We start from the raw sequence: 17440 nt of genomic DNA on the forward strand, positions 1-17440 counted from the left end.
AAAAAAAAAAAAAAAAGATAGACTTTTATTTCTCTCTCACGGAACAGTCCTCAGGCAGCAATTAGTCTAGGGTGCAGGCTACTCTGCTCCCTGGTCAGCCTGGCACGAGTTCTGTCTGTTCTGTGATTCTATCCTGTTCAGAGCGTGGTCCTCACACAGCAGAAGTTGGCTCACCTTCAGCTGGGAGAGGCTGGACAATGCAGTTTTCTTTTTAAGACATTGGCCCAGGGGCTCATGCTTGTAATCCTACTGTTGTGGGAGGCCAAGGGGTGAAAATCGCTTGAGCCCAGGAGTTTGACACCAGCCTGGACAACATAGCAAGACCCCATTTCTACAAAAAAACAAAAAACATTAGCCGGACATGGTGGTATACACCTGGAGTCACAGCTACTCAAGAGGCTGAGGTGGGAGGATTGCTAGAGCCCAGGAGCTCGAGGCAGCAGTGAGCTATGATTGCACCACTGCATTTCAACCTGGATAACAGAGACTCTGTCTCTAAAAGAAAAAAAATACACTGCCCCAAATTTGCATTTACCCCTTGCGCGCACACCCCATGGGTCAGAGCTGAGTCACAAGGCCACACTTAGGTATAGAAAAGCCAGAAAACTTGGCCTTTTGCTGGGTGACCATGTGCTCAGCAAAAATTCAGAGGGTTCTTTTACCAGAAGAAATAAGGAAAAGGTGGATGCGGGATGTGGGGTGAGGGAATTAGGTTCTACCATAGGTCTTGTGGAAATTCAAAGGGTAAAGGTGCATAGACAGACAGTGTTAAAGAAGCATTATAGTTTTTCTATTTATCTTCGTGTGTGTGCATGTGTGTAGAGATGGGATCTCACTGTGTGGTCCAGGCTGCTCTCAAACTCCTGGACTCAAGCGATCCTCCTGCCTTGGCCTCCCAAAGTGTTGGGATGACAATCGTGAGCCACCACACCTGGACTTTTGCTTTTTTATCTTAATAATTAAAATCGTGTGTGTGTGTGTGTGTGTGTGTGTCTGTGTGTCTGTTTACAACGGGTATAGAAGGAACAGAGCCATGGGTTAGGTTTCACAATCTGTGTAGGAGATATCTTTTGACACTTTTATCCAGTTTCCAACAGTTAAATATTTTCATTTTCTCTAAGAAGATAGAGGTCAATGTGACCCCCTGGCTCCATAAATGGACATTTCACTTGCAGAGTTGAGGCCAGCTGGACCACTCCTGAACCACAGGCAGGGATTTCTTTTGGGCTCTGGGCACAGCTGAATTTACCGTGAAGCTGAGGAAACTTAAGCTTCAGGCCCCTCACTTGCATGGGCCCCTTCATTCTAGTGTGGCCCTAGCACTGTGTTCATGGGGTCCTTTAGCATTTTTCTTAAAGAGTGCTCCCCCAGTTTTTAAGTTTCCTGCTTCACAAAATTGGGCCTTGGCAACCCGTTTCATGTCTCCTTTCCCTGCTGAACCTCGGCACTTTTTCCCAGATGGGGAGAGGCTCCTGGGTGCCGTTTCCTTCATCAACATAGTTTCTTAGCAGAAACTACCCTAAAAGGAAGTATAGTGAAAGAGCATCCCAAAGAAAGAGATGTTAAAATTAATCCCTTTGCACCTCCCACATAAAGTATGCCTTTTATGCTCTGGCCCAATTTTATGTGCCTTTGAGGATTCTCATTTGTATCAGTAGCAGTCCTTGAGATTCTTTTTCTTTTCTTTTGAGACAGGGTCTCACTCTGTCGCCCAATCTGGAGTGCAGTGACACAATCACGGCTTACCACAAGCTTGACCTTCTGGACTTGAGCGATCCTCCCAGGCCCAAGATTAGCTGGGACTACAAGCGAACACCACGCCAGGCTACTTTTTTATTTTTTGTAGAGATGCGGCTTTGCTATGTTGCTCAGGCTGGCCTCAAAGTCCTGGTCTCAAGTTATCCTCCTGCCTCAGCCTTCAAAAGTGCTGGGATTACAGGAAGAAGCTACCATGCCTGGTTGAAACTCTCTTTTTTTATGGTAACTTGACTCAAACAACAAATGCCTTCTTGCAATGAGCATTTCACACTTTGGTCAGCACACAGTCACTTAGATGGAACCCATAGGCTGCCCAATGCCACGGCCTCCCACTGGTCATTTGGGAAGGCACACCCCGCCTGGAGTGGTGAGCACTGCTAGGACTGCCCTCCACCTTTTTCTAACCCCTTGGTGTCTTCAAAGCTGGCTGTTTCCTATATTAATTTCTGGCAGGTCTGGGTTTTCCATAGAAGGGCTTCTTTGGCTAGTATTTCCTTGTACTGAAGAATCTTATATTACCTCCATTTTCAGACTTGAAAATCAATCAATCTTTAGTTAACCTAAAACATTGTTCCTGGAGTGGAACTTGACTGTATATGGGGAAGAGGAGAGGGAGAGACTGATGCAAACATGCACACACACATACTTTTGCATACAATTTCAGGGAAGTCAGGACATTCTGAAACCCTTCCTTGCTAGGCCCAGATCAACAGCCTCTGCTCTAAAGGGTGAAAATGCAGCCAACTTAACCTGTAAACAACACAAAAAGGCCATAACAGTACTTTACAGCTGGGTGTGGTGGCTTATACCTGTAATTCCAGCACTTTGGGAGGCAGAGGCGGGCGGATCACCTTAGGTTAGGAGTTCAAGACCAGCCTGGCCAACATGGTGAAACCCCATCTCTACTGAAAATTCAAAAATTACCCGGGTGTGGTGACATGTGCCAGTAATCCCAGCTACTCTGGAGGCTGAGGCAGGAGAATCACTGGAATCTGGGAGGGGGAGGCTGCAGTAAGGTGAGATCGTGCTTCTGCACTCCATCCAGCCTGGGTGACAGAGCAAGACTCCACCTCAAAATAAAATAAAATAACACTTTCTTCATGAGATTGTGAGAGTAAGTGGGAGGGGCGTGATTAAATGAGACGATACATATAAAGTACTTAACCTAGTGTCTAACACATAGTAAGCTGTTACAATCGTTCATTTTTCTGTTGGGGCTTAAATGATCTTTTTTTTTTTTTTTTAAGATAGAGTCTCACTCTGTCGCTCAGGCTGGAGTGCAGTGGCGCAGTCTCGGCTCACTGCAACCTCCGCCTCCCGGGTTCAAGCAATTCTCCTGCCTCAGCCTCCAGAGTAGCTGGGATACAGGTGAGCACCACCATACCCCGCTAATTTTTGTATTTTTAGTAAAGATGGGGTTTCACCATGTTGGCCAAGATGTTCTCAATCTCCTGACCTTGTGATCAGCCCGCCTTGGACTGCCAAAGTGCTGGGATTATAGGCGTGAGCCACCGCGCCTGGCCCTGGGCTTAAATGATCTTATTGGTTTCCACGAATTCCTTAGGTAATAACAATACTAACAGTTTTTGTTTTTCCATGGCCTGTTGTTTGCCTTTTAACTTGAAGGCACACAGTTAGAAGCTTCATTTTTTTTTTTTTTTATGTAGCCAAATCTATCTTTATTTTGTGTCTGATTTCATTAATTACTTCTAAATTGGATCCTCATCCTTCCTACAGAGCTCTGACAGATTCTGTCGCTTGTAGACTGTTTTCTCCCCATGGTTCGATTTTTATTATTTAGCCATCGAATCCATCTGGAATTTATCATGATATATGCTCTGAGGTAAGGGTTTAACTTGATCTTTTTCCCATTGCCAGCCAATTATGCTCCAGTCATAAATCTTCCATCTCCTTACATATTGTAGCATCTTGTTTATTTTATTTATTTATTTATTTTTTGAATTGAGATGGAGTCTCACTCTGTTGCGCAGGCTGGAGTGCAGTGGCACGATCTCGGCTCACTGCAACCTCTGCCTCCTGGGTTCAAGCCATCTTCTTTAGTTTACAATAAATTCCCATATCTTGTAAGAGCTTTTCTGGGCTTTCTGTTAACAGAACAAAGATCTGGCTATTTTGTATAAGTATGTCTCAACATCTTGTAGGACTAGTAGACTCTTAGTTGTTATTGTTGTTTTTGTTTGTTGGTTTGTTTTACAAAATCTAAAATATGTTCACCAGTTTATTTTTCCAGATAAGCTTTTTTTTTTTTTTTTAATGTAAAAAAGAGACGGGATCTTGCCATGTTGCCCAGGCTGGAGTGCAGTGGCTATTCACAGGCGTGACCCCACTACTGATCAACATGGGAGTTTTGACCTGGGCAGGTTCACCCCTCCTTAGGCAACCTGGTGGTCCCCCACTCCCTGGAGGTCACCACAGTGATGCCGAACTTAGTGTGGACACCCGATCAGCATAGCGCACTACAGCCCAGAACTCCTGGGCTCAAGCGATCCTCCCACCTCAGCCTCCGGAGTAGCTGGGACTGCAGGCACGCGCCACCGCACCCGGCCCACATCAACTTTTAAACATTATTGATGAATTCTAAGAAAAATCCCCTAGGAATTTTGATTGAAATCAAATTAGCCCTATAAGTTAACTGGGTAGTATTGCTATTTTAGCAACAGTGTTTTACCAACTTGGAGTTTCAGGAACAAAATATAGTAATGAAACTTTCACTCTAAAGAGATAAGAGCTGGAGTTTACAGGAGGCAGCCTATCATGTCATGGAGTTTGCTGCTTATTTTCCCATCTTTTTACTCCTAGAAATACAGGAAGATTATTGGTCATAAACACGTGAGTTAGTATAATGAAATCCCTCCAGATGCCTAGACTAAGGAATTAAGGTGGAGTGGGTGTCACAGTTACTTTGGAAAGCTTTTTGTGATTTTATTCGTTTCTTCTGGGTGGACTTTTTCTCCCCACATCCTCCTGCCAATGAATCTGCTTTTGCTTTCACTGTCCTTTCTAACCACCATCCCAATCTGTTACCTTGTAACTTCTTAGTGACAAGAAGACGTGGTCTCCTCAAGACTCACAATATATTTATGAGGATAGTGAGTGGAACATTTGATATTAGGATGATCTCTAAACATCTGGGTTATATGACTAATGTTGTAATCTTCGAGGATGAATTATTTAGGAAATTTATTTTATTTTGGAGATGGGGAAGAGAAGAAGGAATAAAATGGCTTCAGCAGAAGGAATATTCTTCTTCTTCTTTTTTTTTTTTTTAGGGTGGGACTTTCTCTGTCCCCTAGGCTGAAGTGCAGTGGTGCGATCTCAGCTCACTGCAACCTCTGCCTCCCCAGTGCAAGCGATTTTCCTGTGTCAGCCTCCTGAGTAGCTAGGATTACAGATGCACGCCACATGCCCAGCTAATCTTTGTATTTTTAGTACAGATGGGGTTTCTCTGCTGGCCACGCTGGTCTCGAACTCCTAACCTCAGGTGATCCACCCACCTCAACCTCCCAAAGTGTAGGGATTACAGATGTGATCCACTGCACCCAGCCAGGAATATTATTCTATTTAAATGTCCTGAATTCTTTCAGCCTCTTTAATTCAAGTCTTAAATTCTACCCTCCCCACAAACCACCCTCCCTTTACTAAGTGTAGTAAAGCAGATATTTCAAATTCGAAGTAATGCTCTTTATTAGAATCTTAAATTTATAAACAACAATGAAGAAGTTTCAGATGGTTTTCTTGTTTCAGCTCTAGGTATAAAACTCTCAGACTTGGACTTGGGCGGCCCTCTTTTTTAAGCCTAATCTGCTAAAAAGGAATCTGAGTTCAACAGAAGGAAACAAAATGTGCTAAATCAGTAAGAATAATCCTCTAAGATGACATCCTGCATAACAGGCTCTGTAAATACAATAGTGTTGTTTAGCAGGAAATACCAAACGTATCTACTGGAATAGAAGAGACTTCTAAATTTGTAGATAGTTCGTTCACTGCATTAAGTGGAGCTTTGTGTCTGTTTTTGGTTTGCTTGTTTTCAGCTTCGGATTTGTGATAGTTGGTGGGAAGAATTAGTGATAATGTTGGGGTTATTTCTTCACTTAGAATAAACAGACTGACCTAACTGTTTATATCTTTGGCACTCAACAACTGTTTCTTTAATACGTTAACATCCCAGAGTAGAGAACTAAAGTGAACCTTCTTATAAAGTCAATAAACATATAGTCAGGACTATTTGATGGGAATGAGAGAATCTCATAGAACTGGCTCTTCAATGACTCTGGTGTGTAAATATCATTGTGTGTGTGTGTGTGTGTGTGTGTGTGTGTGTGTGTGTATTTTTCCCCCAGCTTCTCTGAGAGCTGACACAGTGTAACTTCTGCATGGCAGTTCTGCTATAGGTTTGATCTGTGACCTAGGTTGAATGGAATACTTTCCGGGGAAAGCAAACTTTTGTAATACAGAAGAAAATAGATCAATGGGTGGATATGACAAGAGTTGTTCACCAGAGCAAACATAGGCCAGGTCTTTGAGCAGACCCCAGGTCAGGGGTCAGCCAAGTCTTTACTGAATACAGTTTGGATCTTTGTTAATCTACCTGGAACTCTGAAAGAGGTTTTTTTGTTTTTGTTTCTTGTTTTTGAGATGGAGTCTTGCTCTGTTGCCCAGGCTGGCGTGCAGTGGCGTGATCTCCGCGCATGGCAACCTCCGCCTCCCCAGTTCAAGTGATTCTTCTGCCTCAGCTTCCTAAGTAGCTGGAATTATAGGCACCCGCCACCACGCTCGGCTAATTTTTATATTTTTAGTAGAGATGGGTTTCATCATGTTGGCCAGGCTGGTCTTGAACTCCGGACCTCAATTGATCTGCTTGCCTTGGCCTTCCAAAGTGTGGGATTGCAGGCTTGAGCCACCGTGCCCGGCCCAAAAGAGTATCAACTATGGACATGCTCTGACTCCCCTCTTTTAAAAATTAGGAAGGAGCGTCTCTTTATAATTTTCTGTATAAATGCACTGTGTACATTTCTGATTTCGGTGTGTTTTGGTAGTGGAGAGAAGATTGTAATTCTATAGATGATTATAGTCTACAGATAAAGGAAAATTAGGTCAACATCTGATCTTGCAAGGTTAAGACTGCCAAGTTAACATATCTGAATGTGGTCAGATGCTGCTGTTGGCAATGCTGTCTTGATTAGACATCATCATGCCTTGCCTGGTTAGACTGAGGTAGGGCAGAAAAGCAGATAGGGTGGCCACAGCCTCCTGTTGGCAATGGCAGGTCTTTACTGACGGGGCTGAGTATTCCTAGTTGTGACTTTGCAGCCCGTGCCAGGTAAGAAGGAAGCCAGGACTAGGAGCATCACGCTGAGAGGAGTGGTCCAGCTGATGGACCACACATTGCTGTTCACACTAAGTTCAAGAACTTGCAGAGGAGTAATTTTTGGAAACCTTAGGCATTTACTTGCTCGTCCAGTGTCAAGAAGTTGTTACAGGCAGGGCACGGTGGCTCACACCTGTAATCCCAGCACTTTGAGAGGCCAGAGTGGGCGGATTACCTGAGGTCCGGAGTTCAAGACCAGCCTGGCCGACATGATGAAACCCCATCTCTACTAAAAAATACAAAAATTAGCTGGGTGTGGTGGCAGGCACCTGTAATCCCAGCTACTAGGGAGGCTGAGGCAGGAAGAATTGCTTGAACCCGGAAGGTGGAATTGTACTTCAGCTTGGGTGACAGAGTGAGACTCTGTCAAAAAAAAAAAAAAGAGTAAATTGCTGCATAGGTGTGGCTTAATCTTACTGGGGCCATCACTGGTCCTGGGTTCTGTTATCTTCTATCCCAAAAACTAGGTTCCCCCAGGAGGAGTCAGGCTTTAGGAATTTATGTCACCCTAGCCAAACTCACAAGGACTATTTGTAAACTAGAATGTTTGTTTTTTCTCACATATGCATTGAACACCTACTGAGTGTGTGTTTCCGTCCTAATTTCTGGTGGAAGTCTCAAAAGGGGCTAAAGTCCCTTTAGAAGTTTGTGGGACAGATATGTAAAATAATGTTATATATAGTATGCTAAGTGTAGAATGGCCTTACATCCTGGTCTTCTGGAGACAGTCCTGGTTTATGCCTGTGGTCTCTGTATAACTATTAAGAATGCTCTCTTTCAATTTCAGATCTAAAGCTACAGGAAGAGTTATTTATGAATGTTCGGGGTACAGAAATGATAGAAAGGAAGGAGAATCAGCCCGCTTCCCCTGGGTAGACACCTGAGCTAAGTGGTGAAGGATGTTTGGGCATCGGAAGCCTGGGAACTTGGGGTGGGCTTGGGCAGGGGGAAAAGGTGTGTTCCAGGAATGTACAAAGCTCCCCCTGCAGGCAAAGAGAGAATGTTCCCGAAGCAGCAAGCAATTGGTTCAAGCAAGGCACTGTTTCCCAAATTTACCCTGTGATAGCAGTTCCCGAGGACACTTGGTGAACACACAGATTTCCAGACCCTGCTGGCAATTTGGATTTTTTGTTTTTTTAAGAAGGCTGGTGGATGATTCTTGGGCATATTAAAGGTTGACAACCAGTTCGCTACTGACTGTGGCTAGGAATACAAAGGGATGGGCATAGAGGGGATGGGAACCGCAAGACTAGAGCGCAAGTCACTGATCAGCCAGGCAGGGGTGACCTCAGGCAAGAAAGCCTTCAGAGGTAAAACCAGATGGGAGTTATTTACAGTAGATCATGAAAGATAGGGAGTGCGGGAACTATGTCAGTCACCACAGGGGATGCAGAGGAATGAAAAGATGAGAGAGCTATTCAGGAGAAAGAACAGGACCTAGCTTATGCCAGTTAGTGATTTGCTGGGGTAATATTATTTCCCAGCAACAGAACACTGTGTCAGACCCAGGAGCCTGAGGGACTGCAGAACCTGAAGATTTGCTGGGTGAGCATAAACCGCAAACTACAACAGTAGGATAAGTGGTGTGATATATTTCACATGGACCTCCTGCCTAGTTTACTTCTTTAAAGTCGATAGAACACTCAGGACAGTTTGTTTATCTCTGGGAAGAAGCCAGGATGAATTCGAAAGCATCCCGATACCCTACCCCTTTCTTTTCTCTAGACTTCAGGCTAATTCCTGCCCTTCCCTTAAGATAAAACTACCCTGCCAAGCCTTATCGTGTATTTTGCTCCTGTTTTTGTTATCAAATGTGTAAGACAGTCACGATGAATATACATACCAATTGCTTTAAGAGGCAACAGTTAGTCTCGTGCAAGTTTCAACGTGCACATTTTGAAGCTGCTGTCTCTGTGGGAACCTGCAGGGACCTCACAGATGCACCACACTCGGAAATTACAGTAGCACCAGAAATACCTTATCCAGGCAAGGAGATCATTAAACCTGGTGTTTGAGGCAATCAATTCACTTGGAAGAAGGCGCACTGGTGGTTTTGAGAGGAACAATCCCTACATGAAATCCCTCCATGGGAAATGAAGAACATCAGCTATTTCCCATTGCCTTCAAACCTAAAGATGTCACCAGGCCTCTTGGCTTGTTACTGAAGCAGCAAACGAAGTCAGAAATCAAAGACTTACAAGTTATGAAAAGAAAATCTCAAAAAGGAGAATGGGGTCAGGCGCTGTGCCTCGGACCTGGAATCCTAGCACTTTGGGAGGCAGAGGCGGGAGGATCGCTTGAGGCCAAGAATTCAAGACCAGCGTGGGCAACATATCGAGACCCCGTCTGTATTTTAAATAAAATAAATAAGTAAGGAGAATGGGAAACCCATCCGGCTGTAATCTCACAGGATAATTTAGCACCCTTTCCCCAAGACAAGACCTGGGCACTTAGGAAGCCTCCACGAGTGCGGTTTGGGGAGGAGGAGGGCATCTTAAATTCCAGTCCTGGCCCACTCTGGTGGCTTTGCCGAGGGATTTCCAAATCCCGGGAATGCCAGGGATGGAGATGAACGAGCTGAAATCTCCCACGCTGCCAGTGTTGAGGGGAAAACAGCAGTCCATAGCGGCCGTGAAGTTTTGTAGTTTTTTTTTGTTGTTGTTTTAACAAGGGATTTAACTTGTGTACGGTCCAATATCACCGTCGCCGTGAAGTTACAGTGGCAAGATGAAAACATTTAGAAAATTGCAAAAAGGAATAAGGAAAGAGGAAGAGCGTGGCGTGCCCCAACTCAGAAAACGATCCTTCTCAGCTCCGGACTCCGGCGGAGCGGTGGGGGGCGCCAGGGTCCCGGGGCGCAGCCGTGAAGCCCCCGCCCGCACTCGGGGCGCCACAAGAGTGACGCCGCGGTGGGGGGATCTGGCGGGCGCGCCGCCGACTTCAAAGCCCCGGCGCCGCCGCCGCCCCCGCGCGCGCGCGCGAATAGTACGGTCCGAGGGGGCGGCTCCTGGGGCGCGGCTCCGGCGGCAGCTGATGCGCGCCCCGCCGGCCCGGAGGCGGGAGTCCGCGAGCGCAGAGCGGGAGCCGCCGAGGCCGAGCCTCCGGGCGCCGCGGGCCGGGTACCTGAGGAGGCCCCCAGCACGGGCGTTTTCCCGGCGAAGGGAGCCCGGCGCGGGGCTCGCCGCGGCAGCACCGTGTGGGGAGGAGGCCGAGGAAGACGCGGCGCCGGTCGCCGGCGGGAGGAAGCGCTCCACCAGGGCCCCCGACGGCGCTCGTTTAACCACATCCGCGCCTCCGCTGGAAACGTTTGCTGGCGCCTGTCACCGGTTCCCTCCATTTTGAAAGAGAAAAAGGCTCTCCCCACCCCTTCCCCTGCCCGTAGGAGCTGGAGCTGTAGGAGCCGCGCTCATGGCGTTCAGCCCGTGGCAGATCCTGTCCCCAGTGCAGTGGGCGAAATGGACGTGGTCTGCGGTTCGCGGCGGGGCCGCCGGCGAGGACGAGGCCAGCGGGCCCGAGGGCGATCCGGAGGAGGAGGACTCGCAAGCCGAGACCAAATCTTTGAGTTTCAGGCAAGTACACGGCGTCCCTGCCGAGATGCAGACGCGCTTGCCTCCATCCATCCGTGGCTCCCTCTGTGTGCGTATGTGTGGTCGCCACCCGCGAAACCGTCCTCACGGCCGTGCCGCGTCCCCACCCGGAGCCAGGTCCCCGTGCGTCCGAAAGTTCAGGATCTTCTGTCCTCCCGTGTGTTTTCTGGCCCCCATTTCGCTAGGAGCTTTCCGAACCCAACCCAGAATCTGCAGTCTCTCCTCATCCCCGCTGGCCTCGGTCACTTTCTCTAAGCTTCGACCCCCAGCCCCCGCCCCTTCACACAGGGGAAGCGTCACTGATCTCAGCCGGTGCAACTTAGGGCCCTCCTGTGGGGAAGAACTCAATCCCCGGCCCTTCCTGGGGCCCTATGGTATACCCAAAATGCAGCCGCGGTGAAGAAGGTCGCGTGATGACAGGCCCCTGGCAGCTGCTGGGAAATGGTGGTCTCTGCCGGGCTGTCACCCGCGTGATTGCAGAAGGCAGGTGACAGCATTCTTAGCCTTGGGCCCAGGGAGTTCTAGACAGGTAGAGGCCTACGGAGCAAAAAGGAATGCCTTGCATCATCAGCTTAACTCGGGGGTGGGACCAGTATTAATTGTTAAAGCATCTGGGAAGGGGCTCTTGTGACAAAAGGAGTCTGTTGGAGCAAAAGCGCATTTTTCAGGTGGCAGAGGGAAGAATGACCTCAAAAATAAATGGTGCTGGAGGAAAGCTCCAGGGAATGGAGGCGCTTTCAGAGAGTCAGGATGCCAGCCTGAGAAACCCAAGGAGGGCACTGCTCAGAGACCTCAGCCGCCTCCCGCGGGCCAGACCCTGCTGAGGACCGGTTGGTTGTGAAGTTAGACAAACGTGCTGGACTTTTAGCCTTGGTGAATATGTAGATTTCAAAGGGTGTCGGAAATACCGTTGAAAGTGGTAATTCCTCATTTTTCCTCCTTGGCAGCTCGGATTCTGAAGGTAATTTTGAGACTCCTGAAGCTGAAACCCCGATCCGATCACCTCTCAAAGAGTCCTGTGATCCATCCCTCGGATTGGTGGGATCTGGGACCAAAAGCCAAGGTAAAGAAAAACTTGCATTTTTCTTGCTTGTTTTGTTTTGGAAGTTTTGAAAAATGTCAGTGAAGGGAAGGGAAAAAGTGCAAATTTAGGACCATTTCAGAGGGTTTGGATTGTTTACCCAGAAAGAGCTGTTTTAAACCTCCTGGTTTATTTATTTATTTTTAGATGTGTGGTAATCAGGCTTTCTCCTCTGAGTAGAGTTTGTGCATTTGCAGTATGAGGTTACCATTATCAAACATTACTACTAGGCCTTTTTCCTCATCCCCTAAAAAAAATGTGTATGGTACTAAAGTAGGAAGATCGTGTTTATATTTGACGTCACAAATTCCTCAGGCTAATTTGCTTTCTACTGGGATGTGGCTGGAGACAAAAATTACAGGTAAGACTTGACTTAATGTTTGATAAGGAGGATTCTTCAGAGGCTGTTTAAGCATCACTAACCTCGCCCACTTCCAAGCAGGAATGTGGTGAGCCCTTCAGTCTGCTTAAGAAAACCTGGCATGTGGGTGCCCTCCCAGCCCCTCAAGAGCCTAGCCCTTCATGGGCAGGAGTTTCTGCTGTCTCACTTAATTAGTAGAAACCTTTTTTTGTCACATAGCCAGTCTGGAATAAAATTTCACCTGTCCTCACATAATTCATATGTTTATTCACTAAGCAGAGTGCACTGTGATTCAGCAGTGAAGTCCTGTTCTCACGGAGCTAACATGGAGGGAGAACCTGTTAAGGGTTAAGCGAAATATCTATGTCAGCTCGTGTGAAGCACTGTGGAGAAAAATAAAGCAGGGAAGAGAGAGTAGGGAATATGAGGTGGGGATAGGGAAGGCCTGAAGAGGAGTTAGGAGGAGCATTCATGATTAGGTGACTTGAATAGAACCCTGAAGGCAGATTGAGGGAGCAGGCCTTGGAGGTTCCTGAGGTAGGAACCTTTCCAGCAGAAGGAGTGGCATCTGCAAAGGTCTGACAGCACCAGCCTGCTGCAGGTGAGGCCCTAAGGTGGAGGGTTCATGGTACAGTTTGAGAACCAGCCCGGAGGTCACTGTGGACTGACTACTCAGAGAGCAGGAGGAGCTGAAGTCAGTGTGGTCAGAGGAGGTCCAGATGACGATGCTGCTACAGTGAGGATTTGGTTTTCTTTCTGAGGAAGGTGGAAAGCCACTGGAGGGTATGTGAATTTCCAAGGACTGCTATAACAAAGTAACTGAATGACTTACAATAACAGAAATTGATTCTCTCACAGTCCTGGGTAATTGAAATCAGAACCAGAAGTCTGAAGTCAAGGTGATGGTGGGGTCTTGTTCCCTCTGAAGGCTCCGGGAAGAGTCCATTCTCACCTCTTCTGGTCTCTGCTGAGTGTCTGCAATCCTTAATGTTCTTTGACTTGTGGCAGCAGAGCTCTGGTCTCTGCCTCATCACATGGCCATCTTCTCCCTATGTATCTGTCTTCTCACGCACTTCCTGTAAGGACACCAATTGTTGAAGTTAGGGCCCACCCTAATCCAGTTTAACCTCGTCTTAACTTGGTAACATTTTCAAAGATACTATTTCTAAATAAGGTCACATTCACAGATACTAGGAGTTGGGACTTTAACGTATTGTTTTGGGAGACACAATTCAACCCATGACAGAGGGCTTTGAGCAGAGGGACTGTACTTTGACATCTTTTGTAAAAGGCTCCCTGGCTGCTGTATGGAAAAGGGACTCTAGGATGGAGGTCCTTTTTATGTGGTTTCTGTGTTGCAGTATCTGACAGTCACCCTGAAGTGGCAGAGCCAGCTTTCAGTTATCTAGCTACCTAAATTTTGCACTGAATGTGACTTTCTTCTCTCCCCATTAAGTATGTTTATTGCTTAGCAACTTCTTCATAGGTTGCCTAGGGAAGTCAAGTTACTGTGGGAATAGACTGGATTATGGAGCTAGAATTACTGGTGAAATGACATCAGCAAAAAGCTGATTTGGTTTTGCTTTATATTGAGAGCTCCATGCTGTGCTTACCCCACTGAGAATTCAACAATGCCCTCAACTTGCCCTGGGTTGCATTTTGCCATTGTTTTAGGCAGGGACGACATGGGAATAGGCAAGTTTATATACTGGAGAATTTGTGTGTGACATGTAGCTGTGTAGCACTCTCAGTGATGAAGATACCACTTGTTCCTTATAGCTTCGCTTTTCTTCTGTAAAGATTGGCAAATCAGACGGGAGATTTTAAAGCTTGAAAGAACTATTTGGTGGCCTTCCCATCAAATTTAAATAAAGCTCCTAAGACACATGTTAAGGAGCTGTTTGAAAGCCTTTTTGAATTGCTGTCAGCTTGGGCGGCCCTTCCTCATCGTTTTGTCAGCTGCTAGACTGATTCATCCGGCCAGATTCTTTGCCAGTTGAATAGAGGCCTGGATGACCTGGGCCCCCAAAGCCACAGAGACCCGATTGTTTGGTCCTTCCTGTACCAGTGACTCTCACACTCTTTTGCATTCTCTCTAAAAGGAAAACTTTTAAATGTTTATGGATCAGGAAAGCTCTGTGGGGTAGTTCATGAATGCAGACTGTAATTGTGGGGGTGGAGGAGTGTCTAGTCCAGGAAACAACCCTGCATATTATGAAGGCTTTCAGATTAGGATCTTTAAACAATAGGATGACTGCTCATCAGCCTGGTCGTACCCTGACTTCCAGGGTCCCTGTGTGCAACATCTAGAGCAAGTACTGCTGATGACCTTGTAACACACAGACAGCAAGTGTGCAAACACGGCCAGAGCACAGGTCTGATTGGGGGAATTCCAGGGGGCAGAAGGCCCTTCAGAGTCATTTCATATTGAAATTTAATTTCTGGGACTGGATAAGTTCCCTTTCTTCCAAAATTATTGATTGTTTTATTCCTCATAGTCCTTCATATTTCTGTGGTTCTAAGACGTGGTTGGACAGCATTAATAAATTATGTAAGACTTAATCATTCCGGAGGAAAGATTTATGAGGAGTTAGGCAGTCAAGAGTTAGAGCTGAAATATGCAAAGATTCTGGCTTCCTGGCATATAATGACCCTCAAATGTGTGGGCTATGTTTACCATACCCATGGCTCCCATGCTCACTTCCTTATAATTATTTGAACTCAGGAAAACATCTAACACTGTTTTGAAATAACTTTTCTTATATTGAAACTACTTTAAGGACTTGCGGTATATAAACTCTATAATGACCCTTCCTAAGAGTTGTATGCCAGGAGTTAAGTGATGGTTAAGGTTATAGATTTTTTTAATTTTTGAATTCACATATAGAAGCTGCTTTTAGGCTTACTGGTAAAATAAAACTCTAGCCAAAGAGATTTCCTGAAAATAACCAGACTGGCAGCTATAAAGCTTAGGCTGGTCTGTATTTGTTGTCTGTTTTCTCCCACAAAAGATGTTTAACATTGCTGCTATTGTATTGTTTTTTTCTCTTTGCTGGGAAATATATTGGTGAAGAAACATCCCCGAGGAGTGGACTTTTGAGGAGGTACAATCTCAAGTTCATCCTCTGTTTTGTTTTTTGAGATGGGATCTCTGTCTAGACTGGAGTGCAGTGGCATGATCATAGCTCACTGCAGCTGCCAACTCCTAGGCTTAAGTGATCCTCCTGCCTCAGCCTCCTGAGTAGCTGGGACCATAGGCACACACTACCATGCCTGGCTAACTTTTTAATTTTTTGTAAAGACAGGGTCTTGCCATGTTGCCTAGGCTGATCTCAAACTCCTGGCCTAAAGGGATTCTCCTGCCTTAGCCTCCCAAAGTCCTGGGATTACAGGCGTGAGCTACCATACCTGGCTTTTGTGTGTGTGTGTTTTATGGAGGACTTAGTGGCTGTGGCTTTGTGTAGCTGTGTTAGTCACAAAAACTGCAGTGGGTGCATTCTGCCCCTTGAGTTTCTCCTTCACCAAAATAGCCCTTCTTCCTCAAGCACACACACCTTTATCTACAGATTGTTACCTCTCTTTGAGAAAGAGAATCTTAATTGGTGCAGAAGCTCTCACATCACCCTTGGAACAACTTATTATACCTCCCTAGTTTGATGTGTTAATTAAATGCCTAACTATTTCAAAGACATACTGTAGTTCTCTGGAATTTTCCCCAGAATAGAAGGAAAGAGATAAATGGGATCTATGCATAGATATTTACTGCCTGAGGCCTGTGGGGGAATGCCAAGTTGTTTGTTGACACAGTTTTGATAGTCTTGATCAGAGTCAGCAAACTGGGTTCTTAGGCCAAACTCTGCCTGCCCCATTTTTTTGCATGGCTCTTGAGCAGAAGAATGAGTTTTACATTTTTTGATGGTTTAATGGTGATGTGTGAAAACTATGTGAAATTCAAATTTCAGGCCCCATAAAGTTTCATATATATATACACACACATACATATATATATATATGTAAAATTTGGTAGATACAGGGTCTTGCTATGTTGCTCAAGCTGGTCTTGAACTCCAGGGCTTAAGTAAGTGATTCCCCTACCTCAGCCTCTCAAAATGCTGGGATTTCAGGTTTCAACCACAGCTTTCATCCCCATGAATAAGGTTTTATTGGAATACAGCCATTTTCATTCATTCAGGTATTGTGTATGTCTGCTTTTGCTCTACAGTAGCTGGGTTGAGTACTTGGAACAGAGACCAAATGTTGGCAAAAGGCTTACATATTTACTGTATCGTACAGAAAAAAATTGTCAACCTATGTCTATACTTATGACAATTTCAGTAAAAATACAAAGTTTAAGTAATTTGGGATGATGACTTTAAAAATAAAAAGGTAGCAAGGTTATAGCTGCTGAACAAATGAACTGTGGGCATGAGGTGCCATTAGTCTAGGCCTGCATGTTCAAGGAAGGCCCAGGGAGAGCCTGATGTGGCCTGGCTGTTTGTCATCTTTGCAAAAGTGAAATGATATAATTGGTCTGTCAGCGAACTTGATTTTCAGTTGACTCAAAGATCTAAGGAGGAATAAAAATTATTTAAAGCTGGGTGTGGTGGCTCATGCCTGTAATTCCAGCACTTCGGGAGGCCGAAGCGGGTGGATCACCTGAGGTCAGGAGTTTAAGACCAGCCTGGCCAACATGGTGAAACCCTGTGTCTACTAAAAATACAAAAATTAGCCAGGCATGGTGGCGGGCACCTGTAATCCCAGCTACTCAGGAGGCTGAGGCAGGAGAATCACTTAAATCCGGGAGGCAGAGGTTGCCGTGAGCCGAGATGGCACCATTGTACTCCAGTCTGGGCGACAAGAGTGAAACTCCGTCTCAAAAAAGAAAAAATTATTTAAAAAGGAACTTAGGGAAGAATGGGGAGAATTTTGGAATCATTTAATAGAAGTCCATACACATAGACTTTTAACTTTTGCCCATTAAATTTTTTTTTAGCATTTTGTTAATTAAAAAAAAATAATAGTGATGGGGTTTCACTATGTTGCCCAGGCTGATCTCAAACTCCTGGGCTCAAGTGATCCTCCCACTTTGGCCTCCCAAAGTGTTGGGGTTACAGGCATGAGCCAATCACACTCAATCCATTAAATGTCTTTAATGTAACTTTGGTTGTGTGATAATTTGTAAGTTGACTGTGCAGATCTTTTAAAAGGTTGATATGGTGTATTTTTAGAATGTTTTAGAGAGAGAGAGAGAGTGTATGTATGTG

At 45.7% G+C, this 17440-nt stretch overlaps 1 protein-coding gene across 1 annotated transcript in view; it reads left to right on the top strand.

Moving 5' to 3' along the window:
- TACC1 (transforming acidic coiled-coil containing protein 1) overlaps window positions 1-17440 on the top strand; it is a 99765-nt gene that overhangs the window by 26792 nt on the left and 55533 nt on the right. Inside the window, 2 exon segments of the mRNA XM_037741397.1 lie at window positions 10530-10716; window positions 11682-11797. Of these exon segments, the coding sequence (XP_037597325.1) occupies window positions 10556-10716; window positions 11682-11797 (277 nt within the window). The 5' untranslated portion in view covers window positions 10530-10555.

This window comes from Cebus imitator, unplaced genomic scaffold (assembly GCF_001604975.1).
Source record: "Cebus imitator isolate Cc_AM_T3 unplaced genomic scaffold, Cebus_imitator-1.0 Scaffold5, whole genome shotgun sequence".
Lineage (NCBI taxonomy): Eukaryota > Metazoa > Chordata > Mammalia > Primates > Cebidae > Cebus > Cebus imitator.